General features: G+C 46.3%; 1 protein-coding gene across 2 annotated transcripts; it reads right to left on the bottom strand.

The window, feature by feature from the left end:
* Window positions 1-613: 613 nt before the first annotated feature.
* Window positions 614-19,283, bottom strand: ints3 (integrator complex subunit 3). Of its 2 annotated transcripts, none has more exons than XM_063009682.1 (29): window positions 19,001-19,283; window positions 17,034-17,117; window positions 16,651-16,734; window positions 15,089-15,202; window positions 14,919-15,003; window positions 14,569-14,635; window positions 13,365-13,506; window positions 13,016-13,145; window positions 12,716-12,813; window positions 11,755-11,946; window positions 11,057-11,144; window positions 10,877-10,956; window positions 10,674-10,765; window positions 8,963-9,069; window positions 8,748-8,867; window positions 8,178-8,307; window positions 8,020-8,074; window positions 6,874-6,977; window positions 6,349-6,513; window positions 5,416-5,569; window positions 5,240-5,308; window positions 5,001-5,076; window positions 4,807-4,920; window positions 4,671-4,719; window positions 3,622-3,789; window positions 2,787-2,887; window positions 2,616-2,703; window positions 2,371-2,524; window positions 614-1,280 (listed from the first exon to the last, which is right to left on the bottom strand). In XM_063009682.1, the coding sequence occupies exons 1-29, from the start codon at window positions 19,082-19,084 to the stop codon at window positions 1,203-1,205; spliced, it is 3,072 nt and encodes a 1,023-aa protein (XP_062865752.1). In that variant the 5' UTR covers window positions 19,085-19,283; the 3' UTR covers window positions 614-1,202. The 2 variants fall into 2 exon arrangements, with proteins under 2 accessions (XP_062865752.1, XP_062865761.1); XM_063009691.1 differs by having other exon boundaries at window positions 2,631-2,703.
* Window positions 19,284-19,810: the final 527 nt, after the last annotated feature.

The following is a 19,810-nucleotide window of genomic DNA, read 5'->3' as shown; positions in this document are numbered from 1 at the left end:
ACTGTATATATAGTTAAACATTCCGGACCTTTGTTTCAAGAAATTTTCTCTAACTGGACCTCTTCAAATTTTAGTTGAATACCCCTGGTCTAGAAGATGACCGACTCGAACAGCAGCAATAGATGAGCGATCGTCTCTGACTTTACATCTACAAGGTGGACCGACTAGGTAGGAGAGTCTAATAGAGTGGACACGGTATTTAAAACTTCCAGCAGCGCTGCTGTGTCTGATCCACTCATACCAGCACAACACACACTAACACAACACCACCATGTCAGTGTCACTGCAGTGCTGAGAATCATCCACCACCTAAATAATACCTGCTCTGTGGTGGTCCTGTGGGGGTCCTGACCATTGAGGGGGGTAACAAAGCATGCGGAGAAACAAATGGACTACAGTCAGTAATTGTAGAACTACAAAGTGCTTCTATATGGTAAGTGGAGCTGATAAAACAGAAGTGATGTGGGTTTGTATCTGAAGTGTGTGTGGATTTTAAATCATCTTAATTCACACATAAAAGAAACAAACATCAGTTGAACTGTGCACATCAACACCAGCTATAGAATCCCCTCAGATCCTCGAACCATGACCACGGACCAAACAAATTTCCCCTGGCTTTTTATTAATATCATAATCCTTTTACATAGTTATGATCTTTTTATGAAAATAGGTCAGTAGAAAGCATTTTTCTTAAAAAGTCTGTCAACGCGTCAGAAGTCTTCCATTTATACAGTCAAATTTCTGCACCCGTGCAGTGCAAACATGGTAAAAATTCATCCAGGAGGAGTAAAACCCCCCCCGGTTCCACATCCGACGGGCCGCGCGGTCCGATCGGGACGAGTAGGGATTTACGCGGGACGAATTAAATCTTTGCTTATCGTCGTTCAATAAAATCTGTCCTCCGAGAGCAGAAGTTCATTAGGGTACAGCGACAGTACGGTGCCACTCCTGCATGTTTTCATCTGAGGCCGTCAGTCCGTGCCAGTCAGAGCCACACCCAGCAGCCCGATCAGCCAATCGCGTCCGAGCCGAGGGAGTGAAGGGCGCGCGTGCCGGGTCTAGCCGACGAGTCCCGGAGAGACAGTGCTTCTCGTTGATGAGTGTTCTGAGCGGATGACTGACTGACGCCAGTGACGCCACACTGGCACGGGCGTGGCCACACAGCTGGTGGAGGCGGGGGATGCGGAGATGAAGGTGTCCTTTCAGTCACTGTCCGAGCCCACTGCGGACGAGCCTTTCCGTTTCCTTTTGGGTGCTTTGGGTTTGGAGTCCTCTTCCTCCTGCAGCGGAGAAACCCAAACAAACAACAAATGAGCAACTGGTACGTTTCAGTCTGTCCAGGAAGACAGCAAAGACTTGGACTAGACTAAAATATCTATAGAATTTAACCTGGGACATTTTTAAAGTAGAATTAGGGCCCATCGTGGTCCAGGAAGCTGACTCTTTAGGTCCCGATTCATCTGGAACGTTTTATTTGGAAATATTAATAAGAATTTAGTAGAGGCACCAGAGGCTGCTAAACAAATCAAAACAAACCAAACTAAACCGCGTCGGCTGGTGAACATTTCGCTAGTAAGAGTGGAAGTCTGAGCTCATTTATCGTAGACAACGTCCAAGGTGCACGATTTATAATCAGCGTACTTTAGCTCCAAACAGGCAAACAGTCAATCAGCGGAATCATAATTCCAAAAAACGACATGAATAAATCGAGCAGCTACACCAGGACCCACATTTTTGTCCACGACCAAGTCAAAACACTAATTAATCAATAAAAATGGTGGCAATTTGGTCCCACTGAGGTTTACGAGATGTAACGTAAAGCCTCATTTCGTGTCCCTGCGGCACACTCAGAGCTACACGACATGGCCAGAAGCACGTGGACCCTTGAGTATGAAGCTTTTCGGACATCCCGTTCCAAAATCATAAACGATAATGTTTAAAGTTCCCTCTCCCTTTGTGACCATAACAGCCTCTGCTCCTCTGGAAAAGCTTTCCACAAGACTTCAGCGTCTGGTGACTGTAGGAATTAGTGGCCGTTTGGTTAAAAGAGCATTTGTATGCGCCCAGGTGGCGCAGCGGGATATTGGGGTGCTGTTTATTGGGGTTGGGATCAGGGCTGTGCAGGCCACTGGAGCTCCTACAATCAACTTAACTTAGTCAAACTGTTTCCATAAACTTAAAAGCATGCATTTTATTTAATAGAAATAATTTTATACACGTCATTAATGGGTGAGAGTGAGACCATGAACCCAATCAATCATTATAAAGGTCGATATGGAATCAGTCATGTCTGAAACTAAGCAGACCAAGAGCTTCATCATTAAAATAAAGACATTTAATGAACAACGTCGACATTTCAGAGGTACCCACCGAGGCACTGGTGGAGCCGCTGTCTTCCTCGTTGTTGGCTGGCGGAGCCGCACCCTTCCGCGAGCGCGGCGAGGTCGCCGGAGCTTTACGCCGCGACTTGGGAGGCTTGGTGGAGTCCTCATAATCCTCCGCCAAGGAGAAGAGATCGCTGAACCTGCCAACGGAGTTTAAATACATTTAAATATTTACATACGTCCATAATCAATAATAAATAAAACGAAACGTTTCAACTGAATAAACATCACCGAGACGCTGCTTGCCTCATTTTATGGGCTTCGTCGCAGCTAGCCTGGACGTGCTGCAGGGCCTGCAGGATGGGCGTCTGGGTGAAGACTTCAAAACAAGAACACACTCACGTTAAACATCTGCGCTATTCGCACCGAGACACGGACGACGCTGGAGAAGAAAGCACTCACAGTTGTTCTTGGTGTTACTGAGGCTCAGTCTCAGACAGTCCAGATGTTCCAGCATTTGTTCCAGGGTCAGCTGAGCCAACTTGCTGCTGGAGCTCCTCAAACTGCAGCGGGAAGAAAACGACACGTAAATACAAATACCGCCTGTTAAATTACCGGTGCATACTGACGATTTAAAAAAGGGAATCATTTAGACATTTCCAATTCCCCCTAACTGCACTGTTAATCCTGCTGGTCTAGGAGAATGACAGACTAGCCATCAGGCTCTTCTTTTCACCGCTCACAAGCCGTAACAAGCGTGGGTGAACACGCTATACTTGAGTATTCTTCTTCTGTTCGTGTTGGAATTGCTTGTGTAAACAAATGACGGGACCCCATCCAGCTTCACCTCCCTCAGACAAGGCCAGTTGAATGTGTAGGGTGCATACCAGGCCGGTGGTAACTCTAGACCTAATCCTGTTTCTCAGAGATGGTGGGCGGGCAAAATATATACCGCTGTGCCACCAGAGTGCGTAACAAAGGGTTTCTCCAAATTTAATCCATTGTGCACTGCACGTGTGGGTTCGAATCCCATCCTCGTGATATAAACGCCCTTTTAAAAGCTCTCCTAAATGTTGCAGCATATTGACCCTATGTGGGGCAGCTGTAGCCTAGCAGTTAGGTTATTGGACTAGTAATCGAAAGGTTGCTGGTTCTAGGCCAACCACTGCCAGGTTGCCACGGTTGGGCCCCTGAGCAAGGCACTTAACCCTCAATGGCTCAGACTGTATACGGTCATGCCTGAATGCTAAAAATGTAAATGAATTGAAGCTCTTTTGAAGCGTGGCGCTGTTCTCACCTCTGGCGTTTACGAGGCATGTTGTTATTCTTGATGAGCAGGGCTTTGATGTGCTCGGCGAGCTGGTCATCGTGTTTGGCAGCCCAGTGACGCAGGATGCTGGTGGTGAACTGATCCTCGGTGTGACAGGGCCGGCTCAGCACCATCTTCACCATCTCCTCAGTGGGACTACACACACACACACACACACACACACACACACACACACACACACACACACACACACACACACACACACACACACACACACTGGGTTATCAGGAACTGTTTTAATTCAGTGGCTTTGGGTTGTTGCGGCTTAGTTATTTACCGTCGAATTATAGTTTCTCTGTTTCTCTGCTGTTCTTCAATGGTCAGGACCCCCACAGGACCCCCACAGAGCAGGTATTATTTAGGTGGTGGATCATTCTCAGCACTGCAGTGACACTGACATGGTGGTGGTGTGTTAGTGTGTGTTGTGCTGGTATGAGTGGATCAGACACAGCAGCGCTGATGGAGTTTTTAAACACCTCACTGTCACTGCTGGACTGAGAATAGTCCACCAAACAAAAATATCCAGCCAACAGCAACCCATGGGCAGCGTCCTGTGACCGCTGATGAAGGTCTAGAAGATGACCGACTCAAACAGCAGCAATAGATGAGCGATCGTCTCTGACTTTACATCTACAAGGTGGATCAGCTAGGTAGGAGTGTCTAATAGAGTGGACAGTGAGTGGACACGGTATCTGATCCACTCATACCAGCACAACACACTGCAGTGCTGAGAATCATCCACCACCTAAATAATACCTGCTCTGTGGGGGTCCTGACCATTGAAGAACAGGGTGAAAGAGGGGTAACAAAGCATGCAGAGAAACAGATGGACTACAGTCAGTAATTGTAGAACTAAAAAGTGCTTCTATATGGTAAGTGGAGCTGATAAAATCCCTCAACTCAATAATAAAAATGGAAAGATGGGAGTCCACATATTTTTGGCCATACAGCGTACACACCACCACCGTATGCGATTTTCACAATTACTTTTTATTCTAGCGGGAATAAACACTCACCTCTCCCTACGTAGCTGCAGAAGCAGGCAGGATAAAGCTTCCGGGTGTTCTAGAGCGAGAGAGGAAGATCACACGACATGTAATCAATCACAGTAAATAATAAAATCACAACATTAAACATTCAGTCAAAGCTCACCTTTGTATTTGAGGTGCTGTAGGATGGGTATGATGGTCTCCAGTGGGATACTGTGTGCCAAGAAGAGCTGCCACGTGCAATACTGCTCGAACGTCTCCCAGTCCAGGGACTGAACTGGAACACGAGACGCGTAAAGGTCAGCGCGAATGTCTGGGACAGGGTCATACTAAGATCACACACACGTTTGCACTTACTGAGAATGTTGAGCACGGAGTCTTTGCGGAACATGACCAGGTTACCCATCATCACATGACACATCAGTTCTTGCAGCTGGAAAAGCGACACAGATTGAACAAACACGACGCAATTTAAAGCCCTCCCTCAGACACAGCCAATAACGTCTGTGTAGGCGCTCAGTCGACCGATAGCAGAGCTGGACGTCTCAGCAGTGGTGGGCTAGCGAGTGAGACACATATACACACTATATACATACCTGTGTGGAGTCGATGACCGCCACTATCATATTCAGAAGTTCCCCACTGCGCAGCGTCTCATCTGGGAACTGAAGGACAGGAATGAATTTAAAACACAGAGCTCAGAATTAATCCAGAGGCACAAAGATGAGCTCGTGAGCGATACGCCCGAACCCGAGCTGATGGAGCCGTGTACCTCGGTGTAGATGGACGGTGTGAGGTAGCACAGCAGCCTCACGTCGTCCTCCTGGCAGGCCTTCATGTCCATCATGAGGCAGGTGTGCAGGTCGCCCAGCGCCGTCGCCTGAGCGAACGACTCGTACAGACTCATTTTACCCGCCGCCGCTTTGCTGCCAGGACAGAACGAAATAATACAATTACTGACTGTAGTCCATCTGTTTCTCTGCATGCTTTGTTACCCCCCTTTCATGCTGTTCTTCACTGGTCAGGACCCCCACAGAGCAGGTATTATTTAGGTGGTGGATCATTCTCAGCACTGCAGTGACACTGACATGGCGGTGGTGTGTTAGTGTGTGTTGTGCTGGTATGGGTGGATCAGACACAGCAGCGCTGCTGGAGTTTTTAAACACCTCACTGTCACTGCTGGACTGAGAATTGTCCACCAACCAAAAATACCCAGCCGACAGTGCCCCGTGGGCAGCGTCCTGTGACCACTGATGAAGGTCTAGAAGATGACCGACTCAAACAGCAGCAATAGATGAGCGACCGTCTCTGACTTTACATCTACAAGGTGGACCGGCTAGGTAGGAGTGTCTAATAGGAGTGGACAGTGAGTGGACAAGGTGTTTAAAAACTCCACTCATACCAGCACAACACACACTAACACACCACCACCATGTCAGTGTCACTGCAGTGCTGAGAATGATCCACCACCTGAATAATACCTGCTCTGTGGTGGTCCTGTGGGGGTCCTGACCATTGAAGAACAGCATGAAAGCAGGTTAAAAAAGTATGTAGAGAAACAGATGGACTACAGTCAGTAATTGTAGAACTACAAAGTGCTTCTATATGGTAAGTGGAGCTGATAAAACAGACAGTGAGTGTAGAAACAAGGAGTGCATACGGGAATTGGAAATGACTAAATAGAGAAAGGACGGGACAGGCTCACCTGGCCTTGAGGTAGTAGAGAAGGTGGTAGCCGATTTTGGGCTGTTTCTGGTAGAGCTCGGCCAGCATGTCCAGCAGCACTGAGAAGCCACTGTTGTCCTCCTGCATCTGACACAGGTTCCTGAAGATCAGGCACACTGGCTTACACACGGACTCCTCCAACGACCTGCAAACAAACATAAACGTATAAAGATGAGCCAAAACATTAGAACCATCCAATTAACGAGACACGGACCCCTGCCAGGACATCACCACCATCTAATAGATTCCTCATCCTCTCATTTTAGTGGTGGTCATAATGTTTGGCTTCATCAGTGTGTGTTCTAATGGTCAATTATTATGACATATCCAATTATCTTGTATTCTGGCGCCCCCTGTGGCTTACACCACACCCTATCTGGCAAGCGGCCGCAGGATAGCACACACCTCCCGACACGGCTCGTTTTTATTCTCTAAACCTGAGCAGTGCTAACCACAGATAACCACACACACATACACACACACACACACACACACACACACGTACTCTTCAGTGATTTCCTCAGGCAGAACGTCTCCTCTGAAATGGCTTTTGAACAGTTCGGCCAGGCAGGAGGCCAGAGTGGACATCTGCTCCGACTCGAAGTCCTCCTAAATGACAGAGAATCAGAAACGCATTAGCAGTCCGAAACATCACGTCCCACCTCACGGATGCAAATGTCGACAAATCCTCATTCAAGCTTTGTTCTAAGCGACCCACATCCTGTCCATTATTTTTAGGCGACCCAGGCAACACAAACAAAGCATTTTACTCCCTGTTATGCTCTATAATCTGGTCCCACTGTGGTTTACAAGATGTAACATAAAGCCTCCACAAGGGGGCGTTCGTGCACAAGTTTATGTGCCTGTTAAAATTCGTTTCATTACTACTATTTTTTCTGCAACCCATTTTTTTGGCTCGCGACACAGATTATATTGTAAAAAAATATAGTTTCCTTTTTTTAATGCCCCTTTTTTTTAAACCAATTTTTCTCCCACCCTTATACAACTAGTGTTTATTTATTTATTAGGATTTTTATGTCACGTTTTACTCACTTTAATAACATGTATGACAGGACAGGTAGTTACTGCTTACACAAGATTCATCAGTTCAAGTTTTTAACGTCAAACAATCAGTTTTCTGCACGTCTTTGGACTGTGTGAGGGAACCGGAGTCAGACACGGGGAGAACATGCAAACTCCACACAGGAAGGACCCAGACCGTTCCACCTGGGAATCAAACCCAGGAGCTTCTTGCTGTGAGGTGACAGTGCTACCCAACGAGCCACCGTGTACAACTAGTAACGTACAGCAGCACATTAAAAACATTCACATTTTACGGCATTAGCAGACGCCTTCATCCAAAGCGACTTACATTACAGTATACAGTCTGAGCAACTGAGGGTTAAGGGCCTTGCTCAAGGGCCCAACAGCAGCAACCTAGCAGTGGTGGGGCTTGAACCAGCAACCTTCAGATTACTAGTCTTGTACCTTAACCACTAGGCTACAGCTTGCCCAGGAACTGTACTGACAGTTAGATGCAAGACGATGCGTTTACATTCATGCTCCTGTTCTTAATTCAAATCAACCATCATCTGCTGGACATAAAAAAAACCAAAAAAAAAACAGAGCCGGTCGGTCGAAGTGAACCCACCTCCAGAATCAGGTCCACTATTTCCTGCATGATCTCACAATGCGTCTCCGTATCACTGAAAAACAAAACAAAACCACCCAGCTGAGATCAGTTCTTCACCGTCAGATCATCGAGGCCGTTTTCTCACGACGACATGTGAAGGTCCGGAGCCGCCTCACCTGCCCTTCTGTAACTGCAACACCTTCTCCTTCAGCGTCTCGTCCAGCTGGTCCACGTAGGGCGTGATGTCGGTCGGCTCGTCTACGTACGTCTCCTTGATGTGCTGGAACCTGAACTCGCGTTTCTTACCTTGGGAGGGAAGAAGCACGATGTGAGAACTGAGCCTGCCTCTACAAGTCTGAAGATCTTTAAGTTCTGGATCATTTCTGTGCACAAGAGAAATTGGCAAGTTCCAGGAGCTTCTAATTCACGGCAGACGTGTTTTTGGTGGTTCTTGGGTTACGTCTGACCATCCAGACCATTTACTTTTGAGCATATGACGACCATGAAAAAGAGAACACTGTTCCATGTACTTAGTACTCAGGGACAACTGTTTGTTACAGAGCTGCTCATAAGTGGCTCTTGATCCAGTGGCTCAGACTAGCCCTATTTATTTGGGCGCAGAGACAGAGGAATTAAGAGGCCATGTCACAAAGCCAGATCAGATTTTGCAGCCAGATTAATGATCGACATCCCAAAGGCAGACACGTCCCCTACGCGCGTACGTAAACACATCTTCCTAAGCTCACCCTTATTGTTCAGCTCCTCCTCGTCGTCGCTAAATGTAGCGTCCGCGTGGTCGTAGCAGCCGTCCTCCTTATCCAGGACGTGATTGTCCATCTCCAGGGCCACGGACTCCTCCATTTTCACTGCGGGGGAGGAAAAGGAGGAACGTTTATTCTTAGAAATACGGCATGCGAGACTTCGGCAGCGTGTGTTCGACTGAGACTGCAGGAATTCGGACCTTCTGTGGGCGGAGAGGGCGAGTTGCAGAACTCGGGGAAACGTTCTCTCAGCATGGAGCGCAACTCCCGGTCCAGTTTGGGGTTGTCGAACAACGGCGCCAAGTGACTGAGAAGCACAAAGAGAAATCGGGTACATCATAAATATTTCAACATAATCATTAAATGTGTTCTAAAGCACTCTATGATACACTATATATGCAAAAGTATTCGGACACCTGATCGTGAGCTTGCCGGACGTCCCGTTTCAAAAACACATGGTATTAAAATGGAGTGACATCTATAACATCTGGAGAAGGCTTCTCACAAGACTTTGAAGTACGTCTGTGGGTATTTGTGCCCATTCAGTCATAACATGCCAGCATTTGTATGGCTCGGCAAGTGATATTCCAGTTAATTTCACTGGAGTGTGCTTTGTGCGCAGGGACACAGTCATGGGGCCTTCCCTAAACTGTTGATGCAAAGTTGACCTGTTAGCAACTGTTGAGGCTAACAGACATGAAATCAATCATTAGAAGGGGTGTCGCGATACTTTTGTCCACATAGTGCATCATCAGACAGTATGAGAGTACTGCAGTGCTCACATGGACACTACTGCTACAAAAAATGCAAGTTTTCCAGTAAGCTGAGGTATAATTATTTATTTTATTTATTTATTTGGGTTTTAACACCATGTCTAACACATATGTGTCATTTCTTGTGTTAACTGGGGTCAATAAACCCACAAAAACACAAAACACGCACATCAATGCGTTTCCCGACAGAAACCGAGAACGACCGTGTGATAGTGGTGGGCGGAACGATTCAAATATCGATATTATCGATACCAACGTTGGTATTGGTATCAGATCGATACTTTTGTTTTACTTCTTCTCCGCTACCTTCAGCACTCCCGTTTCTCCCGTTTCGTCAGAGAGTAAAGATCACGTCTGTACAGACTCGCTCCTCTCACATCTTACACGCTCACCTCTCGCTCCTCCCTTCCTGCTTTGCTGTTTTGTTGTGGTACCGTCACATTGTTATGTTGTTAAATCCTAACAGACATCAGTACATCGGTAAGCATTGAAAGATTGCAAGTTTTTGACTACTTTGCTTTGCAGATACAGAAATAGGGTCAATTTTACGGAAATAATAGTGTAAACTATACGTACGTAAAGTAAAGCTTGTGTAGTGAGGCTCTTATTCCGTGTGTTTGTGTTTTGGTGAATGAGAGCTCTTTGCTTTTGACTTTGTGCTTAAAAACGTAAACAGAATAGCATCGATTTTTTAAATAAATTTAAATTTTAAATAAACAAGGACACATATACTCGATCACTATCAAAAATGTACACATTTATTCACCCAGCAAACACAACTACGTGGTGTGAGTTAGCCGCTTGGTGGTGATACACCTGATGGTAACGTTATGAGAAAGTAAACAAGCAGCAGAAACAAGAAATCGGACCGCTTTAAACATCTGAATTTATCTAATAAGAGCAGCTACAAAAAAATTTATGTATTACAATAATACACTTAAAGGTCATGAAAATTCATTCAGATTTAGTAATTTTAAGATGCATCTACCTTAATTATTAAAAAGTATCGGTATTAGTATCGGTATCTGCGATACTGGCCCTGTATTTACACCACTACCGTGTGAACGCAGCCTAATTTTACACGCACGTGTGTATAATTACGAAGGAGACCTGAAGAACAAAAAAACAAAGTGCTCACGCCAGAACTCTCTTCTCCATAATGAAGTTGAGCGAGTTGAAGACGCCCTGGCGCACTTGACCCTCCAGGGGGGGATAAAAATGAGGGATTATCTGTGAACACACACAAACACACACGACCACAGATCAATTACAGACCGAGACTCGATGCACTAAATCTGCTCATCATACAGCCAGAGTTCATTCAGCTCAGCGTCGACTCACTCGGCACATGAAATCCAGCAGCGTGGCGGTGATGGCCGGATGCGGCTTCATCGAGTGATGCATCACCAGAATGGCCGGCTCTGGAACACACACACACACAGACAGAAAAGATGAAGAAACAAAGATCCAGATGCCATACTGATTGAATTCTGCTCTTTAGGTTGGTCTCGGCGTACTTACCGATGTTCATGATGCTGTCCTTCTCTGGATTGAAGAACAGCCAGTCGTAGAAGAGTGCCAGCTTGGCATTGGATGCCGCCACGTTTGACTGGACAAAGAAGAGCAGAAAACAACAGATTTGAGTTTCAAAAGTGGAACGTTTCACCATAGTTTACATTATTTCTCCAATTTAGTGTAGTCAGTTTGTCTTCCGCCGCTGGTGGATCCCTGGTTGCAGTCGAGGTGGGTATATTGTTGCTCACACCTCCTCTGACCCGAGCGCAGCCCCTAGCGGAACCCTTTTTCACCCACGCATTCTGCCCAGATGCCTGTCTATCTGCTAATCAGGGTGTTTGAAGACCCCACAAACATAGTCCGGTCATCCCGCCCTAGCAGAAACGTGTCTGCTGCAGGCACTGCCAATTATGCCCGCTAGATGTCGCCCAGTCGACCGGTGGCAACGCTGAGGAGTTCAGAATCTCGGCGCTGGTGTGCTAGCGGAATATCCCGCTGCGCCGCCTGGGCACCCACCATAGTTTGCATTTACATTTCTGGCATTTAGCAAGCGCTTTTATTCACTACTGCGCCACCGCAACATTTTTGGAGGGCGGGTGCGTCTTAATCGTGTGTCAACATTTCATATCAAAAGTTCTCAATTTAAACGACTTGATTTTAAGTTTCTACGATTACAACAGCTTCGGTTCTTTCCGCAGTTTTACCGTGCATGTGGTGAGCAGCCAGCCGATGATGGCCCAGCGCGGCAGGATGTCCGAACTCAGGACCTCGTTGGAGGGGTGCACCACGCCGCAGATGTAGCGTATCAGATCGCAGCGTAGCGACTGACTCTCGGCCGTGGACAGATACTGCCTCTGGAACCAGTCCTGATAGCGCTTCTGCTGCCCGAAACGAACCTGCAACCATCAAGAGAGACACGTTTAAAATCCTGGCCAAACTACACATTTCAGTGTCAGTTCATGCATCCAGACACTAGGTGGCAGTAACATTCAAGCTTTTCAGTTAGCCAGTAAATGTACACGATCAGCCATAACATTAAAACCACCTCCATGTTTCTATACTCACTGTCCATGTTATCAGCTCCACTTACCATATAGAAGCACCTTGTAGTTCTACAACTACTGACTGTAGTCCATCTGTTTCTCTACATACTTTTGTTAGCCCCCTTGGTCACCACACTGTGTGGGATCATTCTCAGCACTGCAGTGACACTGACTTGGTGGTGGTGTGTTAGTGTGTGTTGTGCTGGTACGAGTGGATCAGACACAGCAGCGCTCCTGGAGTTTTTAAACACCTCGCTGTCACTGCTGGACTGAGAATAGTCCACCAACCAAAAATATCCAGCCAACAGCGCCCCGTGGGCAGCGTCCTGTGACCGCCGATGAAGGTCTAGAAGATGACCGACTCAAACAGCAGCAATAGACGAGCGATGTCAGTGTCACTGCAGTGCTGAGAATGATCCACCACCTAAATAATACCTGCTCTGTGGGGGTCCAGTGGGGGTCCTGACCATTGAAGAACAGGGTGAAAGCAGGTTAAAACAGCATGTAGAGAAACAGATGGACTACAGTCAGTAATTGTAGAACTACAAAGTGCTTCTATATGGTAAAATGGACAGTGAGTGTAGAAACAAGGAGGTGGTTTTAATGTTATGGCTGTGCTTACCCTTGAGGTCATGAACAGTAGTTTGGTCTCCATATCAGGGGTGAGGCGGCAGGCCAGGAATTTACGGGATGTACGCGAGGTGAGGAGCTGCAACAGACCTGCAAACACATTTCACACAAATATACAAACATTACAGCAACACGCAGCACTCACCAGCACTCATAACGTGCTAATTTAGGGTAAAAAAGGGTAATTTTTTGTGCATTTGGGCATCGAGTGCACAGGGGACGTTAAAACAACGTAATCCAAATTTAAAGAGAGAGAGAAAGAGCGAGAGAGCTCTAGTATGATGGGACGTACCTGTATACTGTGGACTGAGGCTCTGAGGGTTGTGCAGCAGGTCTTTCCACAGAAGATCCATCTCAGGAATCCGAGCCACATTCTGTAACAGTCTGATCAGATCTCTCCCGATGATAAAACACTCCATGAACTAGGAGAAGGCGACACGGTAAAGAGGAAAATGTGATTCGTCTGACCAGGCGTCCATTTATAACACACAAAGGCAGAGGGGTTCGATGGCCCAGCACACGTTCACCTCATCAGCAGTATTCAAACAATCTGCAACCTGAGCTGCAGCAGCTCTTCGGTTAGTCCGTACCGACAGAGTAAAACTCCTATAATCACACGTTCTCTCTTTCTATTCTCGTACCCTTTCTCGCAGCAGGCCCACGCAGAAGTCCACTTCTCTCTGCCGGAGCGGGAGGAGGTTCGTCTGCCCGTGGTCCACGATGAGCCTCAGGTACGTGTACACAGACATGGCCACCAGCATCCCACTCTTCAACACCCACTCCCTGTAAACCGGCACAAACGACACCAATATATAAACACACGTATCAATAAATCCACAAGAGTTGTACTTTTGTGACCACGCCCAGAGCATCGCTTCTGCATGCTGTATTCTGGCACATACAGGACAACACACCGGATTCGACGTCGCCTTTATGTCGCATTTAACTGCGCTTGTTCCGTTTAGCCAATCAGACAGAAAGGTTTCAGAAATCAAATCAATCCCTGACATACCCGCCATAAGAAAGCCATCAGAGGAAAAACTGACCTGAACACACTGCACTGGTCAGGCTGAATTTTACAGTGTTTATGTTTGTTTGTTTGTTTGTTTTTATTGCCATTCCAGCTCAATTAGGCTATGTACATGTCATTAGAGGTGGGTTCAAAACCAAGTTTAAGCTAAGTGAAAGTTAATGTACTACTATATTTGGCTTTTAATCTTTAGGTAATTCAAAAAATTCAGGATTTTTTGTGGGTTATTGCGTTTGAAGAGGTCTTTCATATTAGTGTCTCTGTGAAATATGTTTCTGGTATCTTCGATGGCTTGGCATTCTGTCAGGATATGTTTTATTGACAATTGTGATCCACAGTACTGGCAGTTTGGCGCATCTTCCCCCAAGAGAAGGTGTACAGTGTTTATGATGTCATGTGTCCAAAACGTTTAAACTATTAAATATAATAGTTATAATAATTAATATAAGTAATACAATCTAAAATGCATAAAAATATACATACATATTAATGTGTTAATCTGTCTACGACATCATATTAACATCAGAGACCACATTGAGGTCCCTGGTTAAATGCGTTTTGATCAGAATTACATTCAGTGTTGTTGTTTATTAATCTGAGGAATTAAATCTTATCTGATTGGCTACATGCTGTGATGCTCAGGACTCTGTGCAGGCCACATCAAACGTATACAACAAAACCATGTCTGTAACCGTGTCTCTGTGCACAAAACCATATAGTGCACATTTGGCCATATAGTGAACTAAATAAAATGCTTGCAGTTTTTAACCACTGGTTGTGGGTGTAGAATTGATTTCATGAGACTATTACGGTACCTTTGATCCACTAGAATGTCCAGGACATTTTCAGCCAGCCAGAGGTTCTTACTAGAGATGTCGCCTCCTGAACATCAAAGAGATTAACACGATTAGCACATTTAATATCAATAACCGGATATAAACGCTGCTGGCTGCCTTTTTTTTTTAATCTTTCAGGATAAAAACATGATAGTAGCGTAACGCTGCACATATAGTAAGAATAAAAGTAACAGATATATTGAATGTATATTGTGGTACAAAAGTCATCTGCCTGGAGATGCAGATTTAGCAGTGTCTGTGGGAGGGAGGGTCGACTGGGGTTTCACAATACCATTGAGAAAAAATGAGCTCAGAGTAGGTGGGCGAACCTGCGATCTGCTTCATGAGCGTCATGAGGACTCCGTCGGCTCCTATGACCCCACTTTTCACCAACTCTCGAACCGACCACACCAACTGCACACAAACCCCCGGGGGAAAAAACATCTCAGTATAAAAACCGACAACACGCTGTTTTAGAGATTTTAGTCAGAGTGCAAACCTGCGTGCGACACACGTCCTGGATCTTGAGGAACTTCTCCATGAGGATCTGGTTGATCTTGACCAGAATGACATTCATGCCGTCTCGGTTGACTAGTGTCAGGTCTCTGTAGCACTGTGAGGGGAAAAGAACGGGTTCAAACAGCAACATCACAGTTCAGCAAGATAAATGTTTCACCGTCGCCTCACTCACAACCCGACATTTCTAACTTTAAGTCATTCTGTTCTCAAATTACATACAAATGACAAATGAGGCCACACGTCCTTTTATGGGATAAACAGATATAGGCCACACCTCCTTTACCTGGACCGCCAGGTACAAAGGCCACACCTCCGTTATTGAAGTCCAGTCATGAATGTAAACAGTGTGTAACACATGATGAAAGAGGCAACACCTCATTTTCTGAGACTGACAGGTAGAAGCTACAACTCCTTTAAAGAAGGTAAATAGGCCACACCTACTTTTTCTGGGCATGACAGGTAAAAACCACACCTTTATTGAGACTGGAAGGTACAGAGGCCACACCCACTTTACTGTGACTGACAGGGAGAGGGCACACCTTTTTTGGGGACTGACATATAGGCCACACCTCCTTTACCTGGAATGACAGGTACAGAGGCCACACCTTTATTGAGTCTGAAAGGTACAGAGGCCACACCTACTTTTCTGGGACTGATGTGTAGAGGCCACACCTCCTTTTCTGGGGACTGACAGATATAGGCCACACCTCCTATACCTGGACTGACAGGTACAGAGGCCACACCTTCTTTATTGAAGTTAAAGAGGCCACACCTCCTTTTCTGGAGACTGACAGATATAGGCCACACCTCCTATACCTGGACTGACAGGTACAGAGGCCACACCTTCTTTATTGAAGTTAAAGAGGCCACACCTCCTTTTCTGAGACTGACTGGTACAAAGGCCACGCCTCCTTTTCTGGGGACTGACAGATATAGGCCACACCTCCTTTACCTGATCTGACAGGTATAGAGGCCACAGATCATTTATTGAAGATAAAGAGGCCACACACCCTTTTCTGTTCTGAGACTGACAGGTACAAAGGCCACACCTTAATTTCTGGGACTGACAGGTAAAGAGGCCACACCGCTCTTATTGAAGGTAAATAGGCCACACCTCCTTTTCTGGGCCTGACCGGTAGACGTCACACCTTTTCTGAGACTGACAGGTAGATGCCACACCTTTTCTGGGCCTGACAGGTAGATGCCACACCTCCTTTATTGAGACTGAAAGGTACAGAAGCCACACCTACTTTCCTGGGCCAGCCAGGTAGAGGTCACACCTCTGTTATTGAAGGTAAATAGGCCACACCTCCTTTTCTGGGCCTGACAGGTAGATGCCACAGATCCTTTATTGAAGGTAAAGAGGCCACACCTACTTTTCTGTTCTGAGACTGACAGGTAAAGAGGCCACACCTCTTTTATTGAAGGTAAATAGGCCACACCTCTTTTTCTGTGACTGAACGGTACAGAGGCCACACCTCCTTCACCAGAAGCTGAACCTGAATCTTCTCAGTACTGTTAGCTGTGAGTACGATCTCTTACCCGCTGTGCTTGTGGAGGTTCGGTGAGCAGCAGCGCGAACAGTCCGAGGCACACTTCCTCATGCTGCGGAGGACCTTTACACACCTACACACACACACACACACACACACACACACACACACACACACGTTAGTTATTAGCTGGAACACAACACACACTCCTCTGTCAAACAGAGAAAAATAGTTAAATTTGAATAAACAGGTGTGCAAAAGGGGATTTTACATCCCAGGTCAAACCCCACTACAGAAAACAGACTTCCTACACTTATAATAAACAATAATTCAGCAAACGTCGCCTCCCCGTTCGACCCTCCCTCCCTCGGACACGTCCAACTGTGCCTGAATGGTTTAGTCCCGAACGTGTGACAGGTGAGAGGTACGTACGTGGGCAGTGAGGGCATCGTTGGCTTCTCGCTCGGACAGGCCGTTAGTGATGGATGTGGTGATCGCTACACATCGTTCCAACCTCTGCAACACACACACACACACACACACACACACACCTTAATACACACATATGAAATCAAAATAGAAAATAGCAGTAGCAATAAAACATGACATGAAATTAGAGCTGTGTGTACGACATCATACTGGTCCAGTACTTTTACAAAGGCAACACACACACACACACACACACACACACATTAAACATTATTAAATCATGCCCACTGTTGTTTACCTTGTACATATGTAAACAATCACATGTATGAACGCCTATGTTCTGCCATCGTCAGGTCTCTCCACAGATATCACATGCTGTTTGAATCTGGGCCTTGGCTCGGCCGCTCAAGGACATTCAGAGACCCTGAAGCCGGTCCAGGCTTGTTTTGGTTATTTATTATTTATTTATTTATTAGGGGCGGCACGGTGGCTAAGTGGGTAGCACTGTCGCCTCACAGCAAGAAGGTCCTGGGTTCGATCCCCAGGTGGGGCGGTCCGGGTCCTTTCTGTGCGGAGTTTGCATGTTCTCACCGTGTCTGCGTAAGTTTCCTCCCACAGTCCAAAAACATGCAGCCAGGCTAATTGGAGACACTGAATTGTCCTGTAGGTACCAGCCGCCAGGATGCATAAACCAGTGCACTGTAGTGCCGGTCCCAAGCCCGGATAAATAGGGAGGGTCGTGTCAGGAAGGGCATCCGGCGTAAAAACTGTGCCAAATCAATAATGCGGATCGCGATCCGCCGGCGACCCCTAACGGGAGCAGCCGAGGAGATAGAGAGAGAGATTATTTATTTATAAGGATTTTAACATCATGTTTTACACACTGTTTACATTCATGACAGGACCATCAGTTCAGGTCTTTAATCTCAAACACAGTCATGGACAATCTTGTATCTCTAATTCACCTCACTTGCTCGTTTTTGGACTGTGGGAGAACATGCAAACTCCACACAGAAAGGACCCGGACCGCTCCACCTGGGAATCGAACCCAGGACCGACGGTGCTACCCACTGAGCCACCGTGCCGCCCGGCTTATTTTGGCTTTACGTTTCAGTCCTCGATTCTTACCAGTCTCCCTGTCCCTGCCACTGAGAAGTACTTTAATTGCATGATGCTGCCACCATCATGTTTCACAGCAGGGACGGCACCAGCCAGTCAGTCCAAAACGCTCTCAATCGCCACAAACTTGCTGGACGACAAAACAAAGTTTAACTTCGAGGCATGGCCTCCTTAAACCATGTTAGTAGTCACGACTGAACACAGCTCGTGAATCCTCTGTGCCCATATACATAGGGCGTATTTGATTGCATTGCACCCGTTTAATAGCGTGATGGAACAGTGGACACCGCCGAGGTCAGGAAGAAGACCCAAGCGGTCAGACACAATGCTGGCTCGGCTGCGCGCGTTTTTAGTCGGTTCTCGGGTCACATTTCTGGCTGACCGTCCAGACAGGACGAGGTGACCGGTCAATGAGGTCCCAGTGATTTGTTCTGAATGACCCAAACAATTGACTTCACTGTGTCTATAAATATATATTTATCTATCCCTCCTATATAACAACACTTGTGGTCGTTCATGTTATATATGATTATTAAACAACTCAGTAATATAATAAAAGTTATGAATAAAATGCATGCATTTATGCACTTTTAACACACAAAATTGAAACTATATGGAAGTTTATGACCTGCCTAATAAATCTAGTGACCATTTGTATCTTAAATATGAATTTTAACTGTATTACAGGTGATATTTATAATTAAATCAGACTTATATATTATGATACATTAGTAAAACATGCGTATTGTCCAACACACAATAGGAGGACATTTAAATATTAACAATAACACACGGATTTAAAAGGAATTAAAGCAGGAATAAGTTCTTAATGAGTGTTTACACAAATGTACCTCTTCTAATTCGTCTTTAGCGTCCAGACTGGTGGACACCAGCAGGCGGCCCTGCGCTCTCCCTTTGCCCGCTGAGGGCTCCATCTCCTCCCGCCTCACTCCGCCTGGCCACCGCCGACTTCAGCGGCTCACAGCGCTATAGGGACCGTGCTTTCCCGCAAACCCCCGTGTTTTTTATCACCGTGCGGTTGCTTGTGCACTTGTGGACACTTTCTCCACCCACACTTGGTGTGTTTATAACCCGAATTCGGCACTTTTTCCGAGGCCGCTCCGCTGTTTCCAGCTTGAGTCTTCCGCAGGGCGCACGGCGGCCTAGCGGAAATAGTGCTTTCACTCTGAGGAGAGGCGGGACAAAGAGGCGCTGCGTCCCAAACCACACCTAACACACTGCGTAGTGCACTAGATAGGGAGTATCAATAAGACGCGATCCTGATCACTACACAGCGCGCTAATCAGTTGGTTTTTTACATAGGAGGGAGAAAGAAACGCAGTGTTCCAGTTTGCATCCTATTCACTACATAGTGCTTCAAAAAAGGGAGTAACACAGAGAGGCTGTGTCCCAATTTGCACCATGTTCAACACCGTGCTTCACAAAAGTAAGCACAAAGAAAGGATGTGTCCCAATTTGCACCCTGTACATTGCAGTTCTTTAAATAAAGAAGGGACAATGAGAGGTTATGTCCCAATTCGCATCATTGTCATTACACAATGCTGTGGGCATAGGGAGGCTGTGTCCCATGTGGCATTCAGCTCATTACATAGTGCTTCAAAAAGTGAGGCTGTGTCCCAAAAAAGGGTGTCCCAATTTGC

This window comes from Trichomycterus rosablanca, chromosome 2 (assembly GCF_030014385.1).
Source record: "Trichomycterus rosablanca isolate fTriRos1 chromosome 2, fTriRos1.hap1, whole genome shotgun sequence".
In the NCBI taxonomy this organism is placed as follows: Eukaryota; Metazoa; Chordata; class Actinopteri; order Siluriformes; family Trichomycteridae; genus Trichomycterus; species Trichomycterus rosablanca.
The sequence above is the reverse complement of the archived record's forward strand: the minus strand, read 5'-3'. Positions and strand labels throughout refer to the sequence as shown.